General features: G+C 37.7%; 1 protein-coding gene across 2 annotated transcripts in view; it reads right to left on the bottom strand.

Moving 5' to 3' along the window:
* The window catches only part of TrissinR (Trissin receptor), a 112,211-nt gene that overhangs the window by 2,487 nt on the left and 85,683 nt on the right, over positions 1-24,041 (bottom strand). For both annotated transcript variants that reach the window (XM_074085646.1, XM_074085647.1), the window contains exon 6: positions 5,472-5,633. In XM_074085646.1, coding sequence (XP_073941747.1) covers positions 5,472-5,633 — 162 coding nt within the window. The remainder of the gene's footprint in view (positions 1-5,471; positions 5,634-24,041) is intronic.

Below are 24,041 nucleotides of genomic sequence, written 5' to 3'. Positions count from 1 at the left end.
AAATGTTTTTCTCAAATTTCACGAAATCCCGCCTTTTAACGTTCGTAACTTTTTTATTAATGTTTGTAAAATTATTATTTTTTGTATTTAATACTTAGTAATACATGCTTGTTCAAATAATCATAGTTTTTATTATAATTCATAGTCTCAGAGCGACGTACAAGGATTTTTATTCCAAAAAATCCTACTTTAAAATCAAATATTAAACAACAAAAGACAATTGAGTAGTCTCACAGGCTCGCGACGTCGAAGTTCCCAAGACGATCCCATAGAGCTTATGGGAACGGAAGCAATACCATGCCCTCGGTACCGCTCTGCTTTCAGAGCATGACATGAGTGCGTGTGAGCTAACTTTGGGGGCGGCAGACGTGAACTTGCCTTCGAAATCCAAAAGCTTAAAGGTTACTTGACCTGAAATGTATATTTCAGAACTAAATTGTTGTTATTATTATTTTAAAATTTATGACGGTGGAAGCATTCTACACTTCCACTGAACGTAGATATAGTTTAGATATAGTTAGTGTTTAGTATTTTAACTAAGATCCCTTTTTTTTACTATTAGTATTTTTTGTATTTTTTTTTCTTTAATTGTATAATATATTTTTTAAGTATTTTATTTGTAATTATATTATTATGAAAAAATGACTTTCTGCCAAGTTTCTTGTGGCGCATTCATCTTGGCAATGATGGTCTTTCCGAAAGCGCTGGTAGTTTAAAAAATGACATATAAAAGTGCCCATTGCGGCCTATTTACTGAATAAAGGCTAGGGCGGAAATTGTTCGGAGTCAGCGAGTAAAGCAAGTTTATTTTTATGATCGTTTTTTGAAATACTGGTTGCACAAATTGAACTTAATTTAATACTTAATTTTGTTATAATCATTTTTTGCTTCTAACTGTTTTCCCCTGTTCCTAATGCACGCCCGACATCTCTTTCTTACTTGTACAGTTACGGTAGCTAGCCGCATTTCGGCTTTAATTGTCATAAAAGCTGCGTTTATCCTTTCCATTAATACCTGTGCGTGGTCACCTCCGTAACATACTCTTTCGCCCGTCCCCAGACATAAAAGTCTATGGGCGTTTGGTTTGGATACTGTGCGGGCCAAGGTATCTGCCTATCCACTAGTTAGGAAGTTCTGCGTGGAATCGCGGGCAACAGCTATAATAAATATTTTTTTTAACTAAATAACTGATTTTCACAACCACCACTGGCGTACTAACTCTGCTTGCTTGCATGCTTGTTTGCATTATTACTTGAAAATTTGGAAGGATGCTTGCTTGATCTGTTGTTTGCATGCTTGCTCGCGCTATTTCTTGCAAATTTACGTATACATATGCTCACTTGCAAGCTTGCTTAGATGCTTACTTGCATGCTTGCTTGCTTGCATGCTTGCTTGCTTGCATGCTTGCTTGCATGCATGCTTAATTGCTTGCATGCTTGCTTACATGCTCACTTGCATGCTTGCTTCTTTGAAATATTTATGGTTCACGCGAGCGAAGCATGCTCACTTGCAAGCTTGCTTAGATGCTTGCTTGCTTGATTCCTTGCTTCTTTGAAATGTTAATGGTTCGCACGAGCGAAGCCGCGGGTAAAAGCTAGTTAATCATTTATTCCCATTCAATTCTTATATTTCTTTGTTTATGAAAACATTCGTTATGTATGTATTTGAAAACAATTGATTCTAGAACACAGAAGAAAATCGGATGTATACATACCTACTAGTACATCGTGTGTACCCATAAAACGGCATAAAGTCGCAATAGTACCCACCGAATTCCGAATTCCGAAATTCATAGAGTTTTGTCACTAAACTAGTCCTGGAACTAGTTCGTTTTTGTCGTTAGAATAAAAAAATAAAAATTTCATTTTTTACTTGATTAAAAACAAGGGAGTGTAATTCACTAATGCATTGTGATGTTTAAACATCTGATTGCCCGACTCTAGTGCCTGCTTGGGCGATTATTCGAGCGTTTCAACCGCTTCATTTTTGGTCACATTTTTACGAATTGGCTGTTGATTTTGATATCGTTTTCGGTTATCTATCGTTTCATTTTCCCGAAGTTCATATGCCCGAAACTTCATTTGCCCGAATGATTCGTTTACTAGAAAATTTATTTAAAATATATTTTTATTTTTCCGAATTTAGATGCCATAATGATATAAATTCAATACGTATTGTTTTCCATATTATTAAGTGCAGTAATATTATTAAATAGAATATTCAAACGCCATACTAATTAAAAAAACGTCCTAAAAACGCCGTAAAAAAAGGCCTCCAAAAATACAACTAAAAATTAAAAAAATAATTATACACTACTTAGCTGTTGCCCGCGACTTCATCTGCGAAGAATTCGTTTATCCCTATCCCGCGGGGACTATGCTGATTTCCCGTAAAATTAGCCTAAGTTAATTTAGTATAAGTACAAAGTAATATTTTTTTTATCTAAGCGTCGTCGGTCTCGGGGGACCGCTAAGTTTAACAGGAAACTAAAGTACATATGTTGTATTTTTTAAAGTACTTATAACCTATATTACTAGGTACTTACTTATACTAAATTAACTTAGGCTAATTTTGCGGGAAATCAGCATAGTCCCCGCGGGATAGGGATAAACGAATTCTTCGCAGATGAAGTCGCGGGCAACAGCTAGGTAGTGTACCTATAATATATTTTTTTAAATTTTTAGTTCTTTTTTGGCGGCGTTTTTTTTCGGCTTCTTTTTAGGACGTTTTTTTTTTATTTTTGCTGGCGTTTTTTGGTGTCGGGTGTTTTTAAAATATTAAATTTAAGTTTTTTATTTCATGTTTTTTAAACTGGTATATATTTTTTTTAAAGTGTACTAGTGTGTTGGATATCCTGGCTGCAGCATCAGCTCATCGCGTTGCCGTTGCCACCATTGCATTTTATGTAGAATCAAATACTGATCAAAAGGAATCAAACACGACATATCTGCTATTATTTTTTCAAGAGTATACTGGCGTGCTGAATATCCTGGCTGCAGCATCAGCTCGTCGTGTTGCCACCACTGCATTGTATGTAGAATCAATTACTGATCAAAACGAATCCAAACACGACATATGTGCTATTATTTTTTATAGAGTGTACTAGTGTGCTGGATATCCTGGCTGCAGCATCAGCTCATCCTGTTGCCACCATTGCATTGAATGTAGAATCAAATACTGATCAAAACGAATCGAAATACGATATATCTGCTATAGTTTTATCAAGAGTGTACCTACTAGTGTTCTGGATATCCTGGCTGCAGCATCAGGCCGAGAACTCCATAATCTTGCATATTTATATAGCATACATGGGTGCTTCAAATTTTAGGTCACAAATATGTTTGAAAGTAAAGTAAATACCCATTATGCGTCTAAGATCCCTACCGCAGCGAACAAAAGAGCATGTCTAAGATCCATCGCTAGAAAACCAGCTTTTAAATGAAAAAAAAAACCGCATTCAAATCGGTCCACCCGTTTAAGAGCTACGGTGCCACAGACATACACACAGACACACATAGCGGTCAAACTTATAACACCCCTCTTTTTGCGTCGGGGGTTAAAAAAGTGTGTTTGAATATCCAGCCATTTTTACAGAAAAGTGTACAGAAAAATGAGACGGTTGGAACGCTCGAATAATCGCCCGCTTGCTCTGAACAAGATCTGGGGTATTTCGTTTCAATCTCTGGAAAATTTTCAAAATTTGAATAAACACGACGTAAATGATGACGTTTGTCGTGATGTGCGGTTTCAGTAATATAACCCATAACTAGATCATACGTGCGTCGTTAATCTGATATTGATACCGGATTGGAAATTTCTGTACCCATTATACCCTGGTAGGCATATTATTTTTATTCAACCTTGATCGCTTCCGGAGACATTATTATTCGTTACGCATGTTTCAGGTAATTTTACATCGGTGATACCTATTTTGTGGTGTTGAAGAAAAATGCTTAACATATCATGGACGCAATTTAGGACTAACGTCTCCATTATCCAGGAACTCAACATCAAGAAACGTCTTCCTTCCATCGTACAGGGCCGTATTTTCTCTTTCTTCGAACACGTCTTGCGTCGAGATGATACACCTGTGGAGCGACTGGTGGTACAAGGTAAAGTTGAGGGCACACGAACACGAGGCAGATCGCCTATGCGCTGGACCGACCAAATAAAGGCAGCACTTGGCAGTTCGCTGCATGAATGCACTAGGAAGGCAACAGTGAGAGAGGAATGGCGACGGATAGTGCGCCGCATTACCACCCCGGATATGACGACCACGACCACTCTGTCAAGAGTGTAACGACTAGGAAGAAGATACCTATTCCACAATCTTCATCCTTTCGCCGCAGAGGTCTTGTACGTGAAATAACAATGGATTTTGTTTGCGTAGGTGGGAGCGGAATTAGAATAAAGTTTGTAATCGCTGAATGCGAAGGCAAGGTGTGCTTTGTATATTTCATGCACAAAATAAATTGCCTAACTTTTCTACAATGTTGCATCAATTTTGAAGGAACACCTGCTACGTAACTGGCTCATTAGTTTTTATAACAGTTACGAACCCCGATATTATTTCACCAAATCGTACCGAGGCTATCGGCCGCCCAGAAGCTAGGTTAAAGTCATTCAATAAAACGTCAGCAAAATTTCTCTATTTATTAAATTCGAGAGACTTCATAAATCCGAAGATAAGTCTACTTATCTTTTGACAAAGAGATTAATGAATGAAGAAAACATAAATGCGATATCAGAAATAAAAGGACAGATTTGTTTCGCAATAGAAATTCGCGTTTGCTTTAGCTGAATCTTATTTAGATAGATAGATAGATAAAACGTTTATTTGTTACTGCAAACACACACAATCAAAATATATATTTGTGATTAGGTATTATTAGGCATGAATTAGTCAAATACCTACGAACCAAAAACTTATTTAATAAGTATCTCGTCTGTACCTTTGCTTCTTTGTAGCTCATGAAGGAGCGCTGAGGCTCGTAGCTGTATAGCGGCTGTTTCTTGATCTTTTAACAACCGGAAACTTAGTAAGTGTCTGCTGTACCTTTGCTTCTATGTTGCCTATGAAGGTGCGTTGAGGCTCGTAGCTGGAGAGCGGCTGCTTCTCGGTCCTTTAACAACCGGAAACTTAGTAAGTGTCTGCTGTACCTTTGCTTCTATGTTGCCTATGAAGGTGCGCTGAGGCTCGTAGCTGGAGAGCGGCTGCTTCTCGGTCCTTTAACAACCGGAAACTTAGTAAGTGGCAGCTGTACATTTGCTTCTTTGTTGCCTATGAACATGCGCTGAGGCTCGTAGCTGGAAAGTGGGTGCTTCTCGAGCTGTTAATAACCAGAAACTTAGTAAGTCCCTGCCGTACCTTTGCTTCTTTGTAGGTCATAAAGGTGCGCTGGGGCTCGTAGCTGGAGAGCGGCTGCTTGTCGGGCTTTTAACAATCGGAAACTTATAAGTGTCAGCTGTACCTTTGCTTCTTTGTTGCCTATGAAGGTGCGCTGAGGCTCGTAGCTGGAGAGGGGCTGCTTCTCGGGTTTCGGGCAGGGCGTGGCGCAGCACTGGACGCGGCCCAGATGCTGCAGCCCGTGGGAGCTCTGCCACAGCCCCACGGCTATGCGGGTGTATAGAACCTGCCACAAACCATAAATATAATTTAGATTAGTTTGTACCTACAGTTAATTTTTTACACCTTCGTGTTGAGGTATTTTCACAATTGACAGTGAACTTTTTTTTCCTGTGAATAACAATTTCAACACAAGCTTTTTGCTTACGGTAATGTATTGTCATTGGAGCTCTCTATATATGTATATGCTTCTTTTTTTAGCATTAGAAAGAAGAGAAGTGATCTGGACGTGTCTTTTTATTGAAAAACACTTTTGAAAAATAAATCACAGGAAATTATTTACATTTTTTTGGTATCATACGTAATAATTACTGTTTTTTTTAAAACGTTTTTCAATAAAAAAAATGTTAAGATAGTTCATTATTTTTCTAATGCTAAAAAAACGAAGTATGGGAGGGGGGGGGGTCATAGTAGGGTACTTAACGTATTCATTGCGAATGACTATGGATACATTTATGTTGATGCAATTAATCTACTAGATGTGCTTAAATGAAAAAAGGCATTTGACCCGCTATGCCACGTGTATAGGGGTAAAGTGGAGTCTCCTGTGAGATGGTCATAATAAATAACGAAACACAACTTCCAAACGAAATAGTTTTATTTCTTAGGTTATGATCCTGGTACGTTTTAGAAAGGATCGGTGTTCAATTTCACTAATTTTTTTAAGAAAAACACTGGTTTTGGTATTTTTGTTTATATCACACAAACGCGTGCCAAAATGGCGTGGCTCGCCTATGAAGGTCGTTCGCCGACTAAGAACCAATCATAGCTACGCATTTGACAGTTTGTACGGCGTTTGGTTCGAGCTGCATAAGGCTCGCCCCGCTATGCCCCGTGGCCCCGCTATGCCCACCCCCTTCCCTACGAGTATGTATAAATACCAATTTTTTTCGAGGACAAACATTCCTCCTCTCGGTTCCGTTCAAAGGCTTACCCGTGATGGACATGGAAGTTTGAAGAGTTTAGAAGTAGGGCTGTATTAACAATAGTATTTTATTCAGGGTGTCTTTGACCATGGGGTTTTAAACTCAAGTTATTTTTATTTTGTAACATTTTCAAATAACTTGAAGTTGGATAATTTATTGATCCTCATCCTCAAAGTTTAATCGTTAAATCAGTGTATCGGAATCGCTCTCTTGGTACGGGTGCCTTTAAATAATTCCTGGTGTGCTATTCCGATTTCCACTTGGCCCGTTTTTTTTTACAACCTATATTTGCAGGTGGTAGGACCTTGTGCAAGGTCCGCCCGGATTGCTACCACCATCTTGCTCGCTAATCCTGCCGTGAAACAACAGTGCTTGCACTGTTGTGTTTCGGCGTGGAGAGTAAGACAGCCGGTGAAATTACTGGCACTTGAGGTATCTCATCTTATGCCTCTAGGTTGGCAATGCATCTGCAATCCCCCTGGTGTTGCAGGTGTCTATGGGCGGTGGTGATCTCTTATCATCAGGAGACCCACTTGCTCGTTTGCCATCCAGTTGAATAAAAAAAAAATTATAGTAGCGTCTCACTCTAAAGGGCATTTCGTCTGAGTTTTTTTTAATATATCGTGAGCATAGGTATCTGTAGTAATTTATCTATAACGACGGAGAGGCAACGAATAAGTCTCATAGTTTAAAACATTCTACTCAGTCATGAACACTAATTGAGTAAAGAAATATTAAGGGCGTGAAATCCTACTTTAACGCTTAACTCTCAAGTAATGAGAGCTCGTATGAGCCTAAAATGGCACTCAACTTGTATAACTTGTAGTTGAGTGCCATTTTAGGCTGACGTTATGAAAATAGGCACATACCTTGGTACTATGTATTACGAGATTGCTGGATTGGCAAAGATTGTGCACTGGCCAGACGACCACTTTTTGAAATCACATCATTCTAAAATACCTCTTGAAAGTGGTAAAAATTTGTGGTGATATTTAATTCGAGTAGAGTAGAAAATTACAGCTCTTAATTAATTTTGACAACTACTTAGTTGAATCTTTTGAATGAGGGCTATCGCGTATGAATTCGCCACTAGGGCGCTAGTGTAGCGTGAGGTCTCCGAAATGACAAATCTCATTGTTTTTGGCTGAGCTACGCGGGTTTAATTATAATTAGAATAATTTTGTGAATATTTTGCAATATCTGAAATTAATTATGGCAAATATGCGTTCCGGGGCAATGAATGTCTGTGTTATGAGATAGTTTTGTCTTTCGGAAACCTTTGTCCTCCCTTTTTTCCGAACAAAACGGGGACTATGCAACACTGTAGCATGCTCGATATTTTTATGGTACGGTTTTAAGGTGTATTAAATATGATTTTAATCTAAACTTTGTTTTCACGCCCGTCATAACAGACTTTAAAAGCCATACTTAAAAACCTCACGCAACAGTGCGCCATCTAGTGAGACAAAAAACGATAGCCCTCATTAACTTTCGAACGGTCTTGTCATTAATGCGTTACAATTGTTTTTATTGGTTTTTATCTTTTGTATGCCTTTGTAATAACAATAAATACAAAGAAAAAGTCCGCAATCGGAAAAGTGTCCCTGTCCCTTGGACCTTTACATAGAGATTCCCTTTATGATGAGATTGTATACAAAATATTTATTAAGATTAAGCAAAATTCATACAGGGGTCAATCAACTTTTTTACCTACACTAATCTGTCCGCGACTTTTGTAAGTGAATAGGTTTTATGATTGTTTTTTTTGAGTCTTTTTGTATTTTTTATTTCAACTCCAAATTTGTTACTTTTACGGGTATCCCGTGAAACCATATCGAAAATACAAACAACACAACATAACACAACACAAACAAAACATAGATGTCGCTAGTGCTGCTGCATAAGTAGCGTAGTAGAAATAAGCAACCTGAGACATGTATGCATAGGAAAAATTCGTGTCTAGATTGTGTGGACAGGAGTCCAGCGGTGGTGTAGGGGTTATAGCACGCAGCACGAATTGCTGAGGACCTGGGTTCGATTCCCAGCGCTGGTCTCTTTTTCTGGTTTTTCTGTGCATCCATGTCTCAGTTTGTATTTTTGAATATGTTTTTTCTGTAATTTAATAGATGTTGTACATGAATACATGCCATCCTACGTAAGTTCAACCTATAAAACCGTGAAATATCTTGTTAGAAGCACGATTTTTGGTAACGCCAGAGACAATTCTGGTAACGCAGGAGAAGCCCAAAGTATAGGTAAAATAGTTGATTGGCCCACAGGACAGGAAAACTGCAACGGGGATTAAAACCCGCGGTCGTCAAATTTAGTAACGACCAGGAAACTTGTGTTCCAGATGGAAGTAAAGACTATTATTTAGAAGGAATTAAAAAATAATTCTAGTGTTACGTCCTACACAAATGTAGTGTTGCTCTGAAGATGAGCTCTGGTTGAGTTTGAAACGCGTCCGTTAAGTGTGGTGGTGATAATAGTTGGGTTTGTGTGATTTGAGTGTGTTAGTGTAAAAGTGGAGGAACTGCATGAACACACATTTCTTGCATAAGAACATAGCTATCATAAGGTCGCGGGTGAGCAAAGTATTGGTTTAATTGGACGACCAGATGGCCTAGTGGTTAGAGAACCTGACTGCGAAGCTTGAGGTCCCGAGAGAGAGAGGAAAAATACGAATGTTTGTTCTCGGGTCTTGGGTGTTTACTATGTATTTAAGTATGTATCTATCTATATAATTATATTTATCCGTTGCTTAGTACCCATAACACAAGCTTTGCTAAGCTTACTTTGGGACTAGGTCAATTGGTGTGAATTGTCCCGTGATATTTATTTATTTAATTTACAATTATGTAGCCAGATTTTACTTAGGTACTGCCAGGAACACAATGACTATGACTACCTGTATTTTTACAGACATCGACGGCGGTTGAAACCATAAGGTTGGGTAACAACGCAAGAAATCTAGCTATGTCTATACAAAATAACGTAATTTTCATCATCATCATCATCGTACCAGCCGTCGGATTCTTATTTTTGAACTAGGTACCTACTAGGTGTAAAGCCAGGTGGCGCGTAGGTACAACGTACCTAATACGTTAAGGTCTTTGATTATACAACACTAGGAAACAATGCGATTCAAAACGTCCCAATTATTTCTTGCTTGTGTGCGTGGCGACCAATTAACAGCTTCATCCTACGCTCGCGTTACGTCAATCCGGTTGTCACTGTGTGCGTGCAAAATGATACCACGTTATGTCAAATCCCCCAAAATTTGGGGGAAAATTATTAGAGCGCGATAATCAAATCGATTGCTTGGAAAATAATCTCTTATACTAAAAATTCATTGTTATATTAATGAGTTCAATATTTGTAGAATAAAACATATTATTATCTATAGGCATAACATCTGCCTGCAGAGAGATCTCGATTGTAGCCTCTCCCTACAAAAAATAATCACATAATATTATTTTACACAAATATTATTTTTTGTAGGGAGAGGCTACAATCGAGATCTCTCTGCAGGCAGATGTTATGCCTATAGATAATAATATGTTTTATTCTACAAATATTGAACTCATTAATATTACAATGAATTTTTAGTATAAGAGATTATTTTCCAAGCAATCGATTTGATTAAGTAGCACCTAGCGCCACGACAGTCAAATGTTATCTTCAATTTAACATAAGTTATCGACTTTGTATAAATTATTCAATAGTTCAATTTAAAAAAATACATTTTTATATATCAAACACTGTTGTAGCGAGAAAACGAAGCAATCGAGTTTTATATTTGTCGGATGTTATTTGTTCTTACAAATAGATTTCAGGATTATCTGCAGAACTTGGCTATTGTTTTTCACAATTTAGTTTTTGGTAGGATAGCTAACAGAACTAACGAGCAGCATCGTGTGTAATATTACACGAACCATTTGGAGCCACTTTTGACCCCCCTCGTAACTCAAAAACCATTTCACATAAACATGTCAAATTTGGCTCAAGTCAGTCACGTCGATTAAAAGTAAAAATTGTATAGGTTCATGCGTAAAATCGATACATTTCGACTTTGTGCCCAATACAAACTTATAAATACGATTTAGACTGAATTGTGGGGAATATTGCACTGAAAATTGGTATCACCTATAAAAAATGTCAAACAATACCTACTAACCAAAATAATTAAATCTTTTCTTACGAAATTTTATATATTCTGGAGTACTTACAGATGGAAAGTCACTTTATTGGGGTTTTCATCCTCGCTTTGTAATTTTGGCATAGGTACTTTTACGGCGCATTTCGTCATTTTGAGGTAAGTACTATTACGTTGCCTACGATGTCACAATACAGACGGAGGGGGAAATGACATATAAGCCAACAGTTGGCTTATATTTTTTCGGGTCGTCTTTATGCTGCCTAAGGTCTATCTAGTGTTGTATATAAACAAAGGTGTTAAAGTATACCTACTTAACTTAATTCAAATATTTCTGTGGTTCCACTTTGTTTGAGGGTTTGTGTTGTGTGCTAAGGTAAATGTTCCAGTGGTCGACACTTTTAGAGGGAAAATTACACATTTCGTTGAATAACTTCGAAATTTAGTCTTATCAATTACACAGATACAAAATGTTGAGCAGTTTGTCGTTGATGATATAGCAACTTTAAAATTGATCTATATCTTATTACTATTATAATATTATGATGTGTCTTAAAAGTTGAGAAGAAAAATTTTTAAAAAATCAGGATGGTAGTAAGTATATAAAATTTACAAGGAAAATTATAACGCCTAAGATTGCTTGAGAATTAGTAGTAGTTTAAGAGTAAACAGTAGCCTATAGGTATAAAATATACATAAACTTGGAAGATTCCGTACACAATACGAAGTCCATAGAAAAATATTAAGTACTTGATTTTTTGTAAAGGCTACGGAACCCTATCTTGGGCGTGTCAGACACGCTCTTGGCCGGTTTTTCTTTTTATTATGAAATGAACAACGTAGGTTAGGTACTTATGTGGCTGAATTCTTAATAATATGTATTTTTGTAGGAAAAAATAATAATTAGGGTACCCAGTGATCGATACCCCCCCCCCCTCCCTGCAAGCTAAAACATTGACTTGAAATCGAGTGACGAATTTAATAGGAAAAAGTACCACAACTTAGTAAGCTTTACAAGTTAATGGGCAATAGTCGATCAAAACTTAATATTAAATATACGTCTTAACTGTTTTGGGCTAAACTCGATTTAAAACGTGAGTTATCCGGGTAAATATATTTAATATGAGTGAGTCTCATGGTAGTTTCATGTTCAAAATCAAAACTTAATATTCTTTGGACGCATAGGTTAGGTATAATACCGAATCCACACTACACGCACTTGGTTCAGGAGAAAGTCCGTAAAACTTTCAATACTTTTATAACATTTAAGAACGGTTCAGTCACGGAAAGGAACTAATAGTAATAACTTAACTAGTACCTAAGACTGGGTGTTAAAGTGTAAGCCAGGAACGAGTTTTCAAATTACAGTAGAGCCTTTGAGGTTAGTGTTTGCCAGCGCATCAGCGACAAACGTCAAAGGAGTTTCCGGGTTCACTTCATTACCGCTTTAATATGAGCTCTAAACGTATCGTGGTCTTAATTGCAGGCCTCTAAACGACCATTTTGTGCTCTGTGAGTTCACAAGGGTGCATAATCTGAGCTAAAATGGGGAAAACACATTTCGGACTGTAACATCATTTACTTTGCGGAAGGAGCGTAGGTACCTACTGCTTGGATGTTCATTTAGTGGAACAGTAATTCGGATTCTTGTTGCTGAGTACTTATGTTTTGCCTGAGAAAGCAAGGCTAAAGAACCAGTGCAAGTTAATGGATGAGTGTTAGAGAATAATTGAGCAATACTAAATTTAATAATGTCTTATTTTAAATACACCATTAGCCTTGTGAGCGACAAATCAGACGACTATCACAAGTTGTGAAATACTTTCGTAGTTACCACGGTAAAATAGCAGTAAATCTCATTGAGAATTGGTGGCGACCCAATGAGCTATCAATTAATCTGTGTATGAGAACGCCACGGCTTAATGGGGAGCGAGTGCCGAGGATTGTACCAAAGCACGAAAACACGAAAGGCAAGAGTTTCCCCGTAGACGGTCACGTTTAGACATAAATGGCCAAATAAATGAGCATCTTTAAGCAACATAAAAGTAAAAAAAGTAAAGTAAAAATCTTTATTTGTAAACAGAAGAATGCTATGCATACAACAAAGACAGTACATACAAAACAAGTTTGAACTTGCACTGCGACTCCACAAACACACAAAACAACGATAGCGATATATATATTTATTTATTATATTTATTTATGTATATATTTTTTTTTAATTTACGTACTTTAAGTAGGTATAATGAGCACGGCGACGTGCAAGCTACCTCCCACCGGCCGCGCGATGCGCATCGGCGCTCAGGCCGCCGGGTGTGGGAGTTAAATAAACAACTCATAGTAAGTAGGTACAGGATGTTTGACTTTCGCCGAGCTTAACTAAATTTAATTTGTTAATTTATAATTAATATAACGAAGCATCTCCTTTTAATAATGGATCCAACCTGTTCACAAAATATTGGTTAAGTTTCAGTTTGATATTTTTCTCATTTAAAATAGACTTAATCTCCAGTGGCAACTAATTAAAAAGAAAAGGAACCTTGTAATGGAGACGCTGGGTCCCATACAAGTTTTGGTAACGCGGAGTGCTGAGAAACTTCTGACTTCGACGCGTATTTTTGTCATTAAGGTATTCCATTTTTACGAGTCTATCATTAAATAAATTTTCCACCAGAATGGCGTACTTCACCTGATCGTGCACAGGTAGAACCTTGCAGAAGTAGAATAAGTCCCTATAATTATTTTTGATTCTGTCTGACTTTGGCAGGAACCACATTTTTAAGCAGCCTTAGTTGTAAGTCATATATTTATTCTATTTAAGTTAGTTTTACATGTTAACCCGTAACTACTCAATCCATAGGTTATTATTGATACATGGTAGCATTGTAGGTAGTTTCCATTCCAGCAGCATTTGTGCAGTAGCTCGAAACGACACGATCGCAGCTTTGAGATTTCAACCGCCGCTCGTCATTGTGCCGACTGCCCTCGGCGGGACGTGCTCGGTGCAGTCGTGCACTTTCGGCAAATGGTTTGTTGCATTAAGAATCAGACGCTCACTATAAAGATGGATATCTCATGATTTTTTCAAAGAGGAAAACTGCCAAACTTGCACTGATAGATAACTAAAGGAAAAGCATTTTTGGAAAATATACTGAGCGGCAAAAATCTGGCCCTCAAATGTATGCAGAAATAGGTAATTTTGTATGTAGAGTGGGCCAAATTTTGTGCCGGTAAGTATTGTTTAAAGTAAAAAATACCTACTTATTAGTACTGTTTTATAGGTACAATGTGTGGTAGGTAGGTACAGTGATTTTATTTGCCAAGGCTTCCCTGAGAGTGGTTTCAGACTAACGTTTTTTCTGCGCATATACGATCGTTTTTGACGTACTTATACGCGCACAAGATTATATTGAACGCGTATATACACGGTGATTCCTCCGTGTTAACGTTCGAGGAAAAGAAAATCGCACGCGCGTACACGTGGGTTCAAAAACGAGCTTATACGCGCAAATTAAACTCTAGTCTGACACCGACTACCTAACTTTATGATTGGTTATTTGGAGTCTTTTGTATTTTTTATTTCAACTCTAAATTTGTTACTTTAACGGCCATCCCGTAAAACCATATCGAAAATACAAACATGGATAAAATATAGACATGGATGCACAGAAAAACCAGAAAAAGAGACCAGCGCTGGGAATCGAACCCAGGTGCTCAGCATTCCGTGCTGCGTGCCATACCCCTACACTACCACTGCACTGGAGTACAGACATGAATTTCTCTTATGCACACATCTCAGGTTGCTTTTTTCTACTACCCTACTTAAGCATCCGCACTAGCGACATCTATGTTTCGCTCTCATCGAGAGACGTAACACTCTTTTGTAACTGACATAATTTGATTGCTTAGTAGAGATGTCGCTACTAAGCAATCAAATTATGATTGGTTATTTGAAGCCTTTTTTTTATTTCAACTCCAAATTAACTATACCTACTACTACGTACCATTATGTACTCCTGTCCAGTAGTGTGGCACGTAACACGGAATGCTGAGAACCTGGGTTAGATTCCCAGCGCTGGTCTCTTTTTATGGTTTTTCTGTACATAGTCTGAGTTTGTATTTTCGACATAGTTTTAGGGGATGACCGTAAAAGTAACAAATTTGGAATTGAAATAAAAAATACAAAAATATTCCAAATATCATAATTTGATTGCTTAGTAACGACATCTCTTGTCTGGGTGAGCGGTTAGTTCCAAAAGAGTTTTACGTCTCTCGATGAGAGCGAAACATAGATGTCGCTAGTGCTGCTGCTTAAGTAGCGTAGTAGAAAAAAGCAACCTGAGATATGTGTGCATAGGAGAAATTCGTGTCTGTACTCCTGTCTAGTGGTAGTGTAGGGGTATGGCATGCAGCGCGGAATGCTAGCGCTGGTCTTTTTTTCTGGTTTTTCTGTGCATCCATGTCTCAGTTTGTATTTTCGCTACCTAACTTTAACAAACTTAAGTACGTATGTAGGTATCTACCTTATTGAGTAAACAAAAACACTAGAGATTAAATATACTCGTACGGTGCCGACCCATAGGGCTAAGATGGGATGCCTTCAGTACCCGTAGTTTCTCCTTGTGCCTCGCATTCCACACCGGAACACGAAAGTGCGAACATACTCGTATTTAGTAGTACTTAGCATGAAAGTATTAACTTCATAGTGTACCGGGCCGTAGGGTAGGACCTTTGAGGGTAGGACACAGAACGTATTTTGTGTAGTCCCTGATTCTCTCAGCAAAACTCATCCTCTGCGGATCCATCTATGCAACAGTCATAATCATAATTTCAGTCGTTCTCTCGCAGACGCTAAACGTGGTCGAGCGTTGAGGTCGTGTTTGCACAAATTCGTGGCCGAGCGTCGTTTAGAGTATCTATGGGTAGCGCGAGATTCTTTGCTTTGGCTTTACCACGGAAATATCTGACGCCACGCTACTGATATTTAGAGAATAATTATACCTATCTAGTAGCAAATTGGATGGATCTGGCACAAGGAAACCAATCGCAGAAAATAGTCTTGTTGTTGGCATGGTTGAGCGAGGCGGTATTCAAATGAAAAGGGATGACGCGTAAGACTTCTAACGGGATTCCATTAAGCTCATTAAAAGAAGTCATCATTGGAATTGAGTCTAGAAACAGAGCTGTTTCTCGTGCTGAGATAACAAGACATTATTGAACTCTGATTCGTCTCGTGATCTCGTGAAATGAAGTCGGCATTTACTTCGGGTACTTCGGGCCCAATTATGGGTATGAGTTTCAAGATACATAGTAGGTAATCAAGATATTCATGACAAGACACATATCAAAAGAAACGGTGGCACGTGGGCCTTGGAAGTATTTTATCATTAAATCAAATCAAATACATAACTGAAAAGTGACAGTCAGTAGAGTAGGCAGCCCTATCGCGTGTTAGTGTACCGAGCCAGCGTAGGTACTTAACTATTCAAGGACGCTGCTCCTTTTTTGTACTGTGTCCAAACCAAGTATAGGTACCTACTTACTGGAATAGTTAGAATCTCGATCTAAACCTCACGGCATAGGTAGGTAATTAATGATGGGTGGTTCTACTCAGGAGGGACGAAAATGAAGTGATTTTTGGCACAACATTTTTTTGGCATCTAAGATCAGAAAAGTAGCTTGACGTCTAGCTTAGGTTTTCCTTTTATTGATCTCAAACGGGCCAGTCAAAAAAATTAACAATACCAAATTTATGACCATTTAAAAAAATATGAGCCCAGGAGACTGAGGCTATGAACAGGATACTGAGTATTGATACAAAAGAACTTAAAAGCCGTTTTGTAATTAATTAAATATATCTATAAAGATAAATGCAGATAAAGTAAAAGTAAAAAGCAACTGTTCTTTCCTAAAGTAAGTAACTTGGAGTTGGTTTGGCCAGAATTTATATCCTAATGTAGTTATCTACTATTATGATATAAATTTTTCGTACAATTTGCTATATCAGCCAACCTAAACCGCCTTGACTTTAAATTGCTAACAAAATTAATACGGCCAAGAGCGTGTCGTACACGCCCAAGATAGGGCTCCGTAGCCGTTACGAAAAAATCAAGTACGTAATAGTTTTCTAAGGATTTTGAATTTTGTATGGAATCTTCCCAAGTTTAAGTTTATTTTATAAATACCTTAGGTCCTGTTGTTTGATCATTAGTTAAAGATACTAATAGTCAAATTTCCTTTGAAATGCGTTAACTTTTGTTATGTTTCCCATACAGTTTAACTATTAGTTTGTTTAACTACTTATCAAACAACAGGCCCTTAGGCGCTATTTACTCTTAAACTACTTACTTAGGTGTGTGTTCTCAAGCAAACTAAGCCGTTGTAGATTTCATTGTAAGTCTCATCATCAACTTGCTATCATCATGATTTTTTTCAAAATTTTCAAACCAATGGTTTAGCTTTTAGAGGGAGGTGGGGGGCGGGGGACGCTCGATTCGAATGAAAATTTGTATTTTAAAGTTGAATATTTTGCAAACAGATTACTGGATCGAAAAATTATCTTCGCAACCTCGCAACTGTTTTAAAATACCTATCTAACGATACTCCACACTATAGGGTTAGATGAGAAAAAAATCACCCCCCCCCACTTTACGTCTGTGGGAGGTACTCTAAAATTTTTTTTTACCATTTTGTCGGCATAGTTGCTATATATATCCGAGCAAAATTTCAGCTTTCTATCTCTGAGCAAAGCTGCGGACGGACAGACGGACGGACAGACATAGCGAAACTGTAAGGGTTATTGCCGTTTTGGCATTTTGGCTACGGAACCCTAAAAACGAGTAAACCTATTCTTCGTGATAATTAATGTACCCAAACATTCAAGAAAAAAATAACCTACCACGTCAATTAAGGTCTCCCCTTAATACGCTACAGTGAACGACAATTCGTCACTTTCATCCACCCGTTGCCCGCAACTGTCGCAATGTCGCCCTCCAATCCACCCAATGGGACACTATACTTACACACAATAACACATAACTAAAACAATTCTTGTAATTGAAAATGTCAATTGCCTTGAAAATAAGTTATAAATCCATACTAATATTATAAAGCGAAAGTGTGTGTTTGTCCGTCTTCCACGTCGAAACTTTAAACGTCGTTTGGCATAGAGATAGTTTAAGGGCCAGAGAGTGACGTAGGCTACTTTTTATCCCGGAGAAATACAGTTCCCAAGGGAACAGCGTGCGATAACCGAATCCCACGCGGGCGAAGCCGCGGGCAAAGGCTAGTGAGTCTATAATAAAATAAAGTATCGCCAAAAAAATTAGTTTCAGTGTCGTGTCCTCCAAATAATTAGATTGTAATGTAATTACCTGACACGCGCTGATTGATATCATTAGATCGTGTTGAGCTGTTTAATACAGAAGTTGATTTCCCTTTGGAACGTTTGTGTATTTTCGTAAACAAGCAAGTCATTAGCGATGTCAAGTGTCGAGACCGCAAGCGACATGTCAGCTATTGCGGATAAATTAGAAACAAAGAAGGACACACCTTTCGTGTTGTGTTGCGTAATTTTGCGAATAGGAACTAAGGCCAATAATGGTTATTTGTCATTGTACAGATACACAGTTATCTAATTGTATAACGCTCAATGTTTACAAAATCTTCTAAGGCAAGAGAGATATATACTATTTTGTTACCAAAACGAACTTAAATCGCTCCAGTTATAAATTTTACAGGTGGTATTTGTGTTTTCTTTTTGTTATATGCGTAAAATATTGCTAATTTTATACCTGTAATGAGTAGCGACTCGCCCCAGCCTCGCACAGGCAAAAATTTTAAAAAGAAGGTCTTATGAAAGGTCTCTACCATAAACATAATATTACTTAGACGAACAGACCTTGCTTGACAGCGTGACCGAAAGTGAGATGGACCTTTCTGTGTAAATTTGTAAATGGCTGTGTTAGTTTTAGAGTTGCTCTCACTGCCAAATATGAGTTGTCGATAACCATAGGTAGGTACTGTATCCTCGGTATCCCCGTATATCCGGTATCGTCATATAGGTACTTAAGGTACACAGTACAAATAAATCTTAAGGGCTGTTGCAGTAAAGTAGGTACTAGAAACTTCATAAACATTTCTAAATTAAAAAAAAGGCAAGCAAATATCTGACACTCCCACTCATGTCACTCGTCGTTAACTTTACACTAGACAATCAGGTACCTATATTCGTATGTCGAGAGTGCAAATAGTAAGCCATGAAGAAAATACAAACAAGATACGTACCTACTACTTAGCTTTAATGAACACTTAAGGTATTTTTAGTTAGCGTGGCACAAAAGTCCAATTGTTATCTCAATATTAACAATTGGAAGAATATCGATAAAGGTATCGATAAAAAATGTTCAAACTCTACGTTGTAATTGCTCAAGTTCACGGATACAATATATTTTTATTTAACACATAATTATTAGAAATCAAGCCATGTTTATGTAATCTAATTAAGCACTGTTTACAGCTTCATATTAGCATATTAATAAGTAAATTTGAGAATACATTCAATTAAAATAAGAGCTATGAAAATGGTACTTACTTGTACAATCATATTTACCTGTGAAATGTATGTTTATTTGGGTTATGGCAGTAGGTTGTAACACGACACCATTCTGGAATCCTACCGTTTTATGCAAAAAACTGAAAGGATTGCAGAAATGAACACAAAACAAATACGGCGAAAATGTTTTCAGGAGGCTAAAGGAGGCTCACTGATTCAAAACGGGTCACGCTGTCATTTTGATTTTATCTCTTTCCCACACATAGCTTATGCCGTAAGGATCGGTTTCTTCACTCGCACCACTGTAGGTCTATTTACGCTAGTAATATTATGCCTATGGTCTCTACTTTATACACATTTTTACACTCTACTTTACACACACGGCGGCACGGCGCAAAGCCGATGCGCGTGGACGATGAATTTTTTGATTAGATTTATATTTTTAAATTAGATTTATATATTTTGAATAGATTGACCGATTTGATTAATTCAAAAAGTAATCTACTGATATGTATAATTATCTATCACGGTGAATTTTCATATTGAGATGATAATACCAGACCAGTGTACCCAGACGACGAAGATCTAATAGGTGTTCTCATGGAGACCTTCCAGTCTGATAAACATTCACATATCGCTAACTATACTCGTATTAATATACTAGCTTTTGCCCACGGCTTCGCCTGTGCATTTTTCGGGATAAAAAGTAGCCTATGTCACTCTCTGGCCCATAAACCATCTCTATACCGTTGCTCCGTTTTGACGTGAAAGACGGACAAACATACAAACAAACAAACACACACACTTTCGCAATTATAATATTAAGTATGGATTCTCGTAGTAGCTTGATATGTTTATACACACACAAACATCACGCCTGTATTCCCAAATGGGGTAGGGAGAGCACACGAAACGTTACCGCTTCGGAGCCACTTTTAGCAATTTTAGGTTTTAAGTTTGGCAAAAACGGTACAATAGTGACAGATTGCTACCCTGTCGCCTACGGTACACCTTAACCTATATCCTCAGTTTGTACCTGGCAGTTATTCATTACATAATAAGTATGCTTAAATCTTTTAAAATCACATAGAAATATAAATTAATGTAACAATACCTACTCCACTTCGGTACTTACTTAATCTCAGAAAAGATCTACACGTAATGTTACTTACTTGTAAGTAAGTACACATAACCTGCTGTTATTATAAAAAAATGTCTTTTACATTAACGGATGTTACGGTCCGAATGCTGATGCTTAAACCTCGGCTTGAGCTAACGGATTTTTTGTAAATATCGGAATAGGCGTACCTACCTTCTTATTTATGAAGGTACAAATGGCCTTACAAGCTCATAATTCTCACCGTGCCTCAGGACGCCCTACACTACGTTTTCCCGTCCGCGGTCTCCATTCGAGGAATAGTCTACTCCACCGTTCGTCGGTCCTGCGACAGACGTGGCCAGTACCCTTAAGGGCAACACACACAGAGAGCGGGCGCGGGTCGTGCGCGGGCCCGCGACGGGCGTATTTGCATGGCGGTATATGGACGCCTTCACACAGAACGCGGGCGCGGGCGCGGGTCGTGCGCGGGCCCGCGCCCGTCGCCCGTTGTCACAAACAGCGCGCGGGCCGAGCGCAGAGTTACCAACTCTCAAAAATGTTTATCCCTAAAGCTTAAGTTAAAAACCCCTAAAATTGCTATAATTAATTGGAAATCCCCCTAAAACATGTTAGTATAGGTAGTGCCACAAGAGTTGAAGTGAATGATTACATACAAAGCTACATGTCGTGTAATGTCGTGTTATTTACTAACTTAATTAAAGTTTGACCTTGGTGCGCAAGCGCGTTTGTCGTTTTCTACATATATCTCCTGGCACTGCATAATTCTATCTCGAGTTGACAAAAATATCGTGTCCATTATTGGTTCTCGAACTGTTTTAATATGTACTCCAAAAGTCGCCCGATAAACCATTTTTGTCGTTATACTTTTTTGCAGTCGCTAAGATTTAAGCAAAAGTCGTCACTTCTAGGGACTAAGTCACTAAACTGGCAACATTGATAGCCGCTGCGGGCCCGCGCCCGCTCTCTGTGTGAATACAACGAACCGCGCGGCTCACGCGGCGGACACGACCCGCCCGACCCGCGCACGCTTTCTGTGTGTGTTGCCCTTTAGTGTAAGTTTTAGTTTAGGCGCTGTTCGTGTTTCCATACAAATTGAGATTTTAACGCGAACGCGATCGAGACGTATTCTGTAACCGAAAACTTACACTAAGGGTACAGCCCAGCTCCACTACAGCAAACTAATTCTCTGAGCAACGTCAGTGACTTTCGTTCTTTGTCGGATAACGTGATTTCAGATTTTATCCTTCAAAAAAACACCTAGCATTACTCTCTCCCGATGACCCGATGGCCGAAGAATAATCTAATGTAGTGCGAGATTACATTTGCAACTTACCAAGAGCTTTACGATGAAGGTAAAAATCGTGAGGAAACCTGCGCAAACCTGCGAAGCAATTAAATGGTGTGTGTTAAGTTCCCAATCCGCACAGGGCCCGCGTGGGAACTACGGACCAAGCCTCATTCTAAGAGGAGGACTGTGCCCAGCACTCAGACGTATATAGGCTGGGATGATGAAGATCTTGTAGAAATGTCTACAAGATTATTCTTACCTACTTTTAGAACGCCAGCCATGACAAAACAAAGAAGATACTTACTTGTTTGTGTCCGTGAAATTGTTTGGCTGTTAACTTTTCCATTTATTGACCGATTTCCTCTCGTACTTCTTTTAAGCTTGATATACACATTAATCACATTTTAGAATAACCACTGGTAGAAAAAGTAGTCTGACATCAAAAGGAAAAAAAATACCGCGCACAGGACATTATCACGCTAACACACACGAGTAATATTTACCTCGACGTTTCGGCAACATTACAGTGGCCGTGGTCACGAGTAGACTACCACTACCACGGCCACTATAATATTGCCGAACCGCCGAGGTAAATATTACTCATGTGTGTTAGCGTGATAAGGCCTGTGCGTGGTATTTTGACTACGAGTATGAGTGAAAATCAAGAAAGTTTAAACGTTATATCAAAGGGAAAGTTCTCTTTGCGCGCAGCATAAATATTACCGCGCTGTAACTGGTATTATATCCTTATTAATATATTTGAGATCCTTATTTCGTACTTACCTACTTCTGTATTTACTCTTTAGGTAGAAGAAGACCTTGATTCCTATCGGTTTGAAAAACATAATTTCGAATTGATAGTTGAATTATACTTAGTTTGGATAGGTATTTAACTAAATGTAAACAAAACAACGTCAATTGGTGTCTTAAATATTGAAATTCCCCCATTAAACTATCTAAACATTCACATTTCTGTATTGAAATACACTAGTAGAAAAGCTTCTACTCCTATAGTATAGTCTGTCAATTATATGGTCAAAAATTATACAATAATAACTAACATAATAACCCATAGTAATTTTCATTATAACTGAGTAATATAATAACATTCGAATAAAGAATACTGAAATCGATTTTGATAATCAAGTTTCCTTATAATATATGCCATATGATTGGTTGCTTAAAAATGAGTAAGAACTGCTGTAAGCCCATCACAATCAAGGTTTATTTTTTCAAGCGAAATTTCGTAATTGAGAACACGCAGATCAAGCTCTATGGTACGAGTACGGTAGCAAATTAAAAAAAATAATAAAGCGGGAAATTAATATAAAGTCAGTCTAATGCTGTTGTTATTGTTGGTTTAAAGTAATTAAAATTACTTAAAATGAGTGATGATAATGAGATACCTTGTACTCCCGAAGACATTTTAACGATGGCGCAAACAGTCACTGCAAGTTTGCTGTCGGAAAAGTAAAAAACAAACTGTATAACAAGATTTACAACAATCTCATGCAATGTAGAATCGACAAAAGTATTAAGTACATCTGGAAAATGTGTTGTTGGTGTATTTTCAAGAAATAAGTAGCAAATTCAAGTCATCAACATTGTGGGCTGAGTACCTACTCCATGCTAAAATCTACGTTAAACATATACCATCAAACATTATCCAAATACTGTAAGTTGCAAGCTTTCCTAAAACGCAAGTCAGAGGGGTTTTAAATCTAAGAAATCAAAAACATTCTTGCCTGGCGAAATTAACGTATTTGTAAATGAAGCACCAGATGAGAAGTACGTTTTTTTTAAATTTCTTTTTTAATTTCTGAAATAATGTCGTAGAAAAAGTTATGTATGCAACTGTACATAACTGGGTCATTATACACTCTTGTGATTCTTTTATAAAACTCGCCAAGGCTCGTTTTCTAAACACACACACACACACTCGTGAAATAATGACCCTTGTTATGTTACAGTAGCATAAAATACTATTGTATTACAATGATATAATGTAAGTAAAATGTTTAAAATCTTTGAATGTACCAAATCTGGCAGCTGAAGTTTATTTACATTTACTTACTACGTAAACGTTTCAAGTATAGGGTAAATTGTGATTTAAAAATCTAAGGATTTATTGTCCTATAGGATTAACAAAATTAACTAATTAAATGATAATAAATCAGATAACACGTCTGAAATCGAGTTTAGTTCGACATGATTTAAGTTCATTCAATAAAGTAAATGTATCGGATATGATAGCCACCAATCATTCAAGGTAAAGATAATTCATATTTTTTATGCCACTGATCTAAGTACCTCTTAGAACCAATCAATCAAGTCAGAAAATTCTTAACGTTTCGTTGGTGTTGTGAGGATA

The sequence above is a fragment of the Choristoneura fumiferana genome, chromosome 3 (genome assembly GCF_025370935.1).
Source record: "Choristoneura fumiferana chromosome 3, NRCan_CFum_1, whole genome shotgun sequence".
NCBI lineage: Eukaryota > Metazoa > Arthropoda > Insecta > Lepidoptera > Tortricidae > Choristoneura > Choristoneura fumiferana.
Note: the sequence above shows the minus strand (reverse complement) of the source record. Positions and strands in the feature narration are given on the sequence as shown.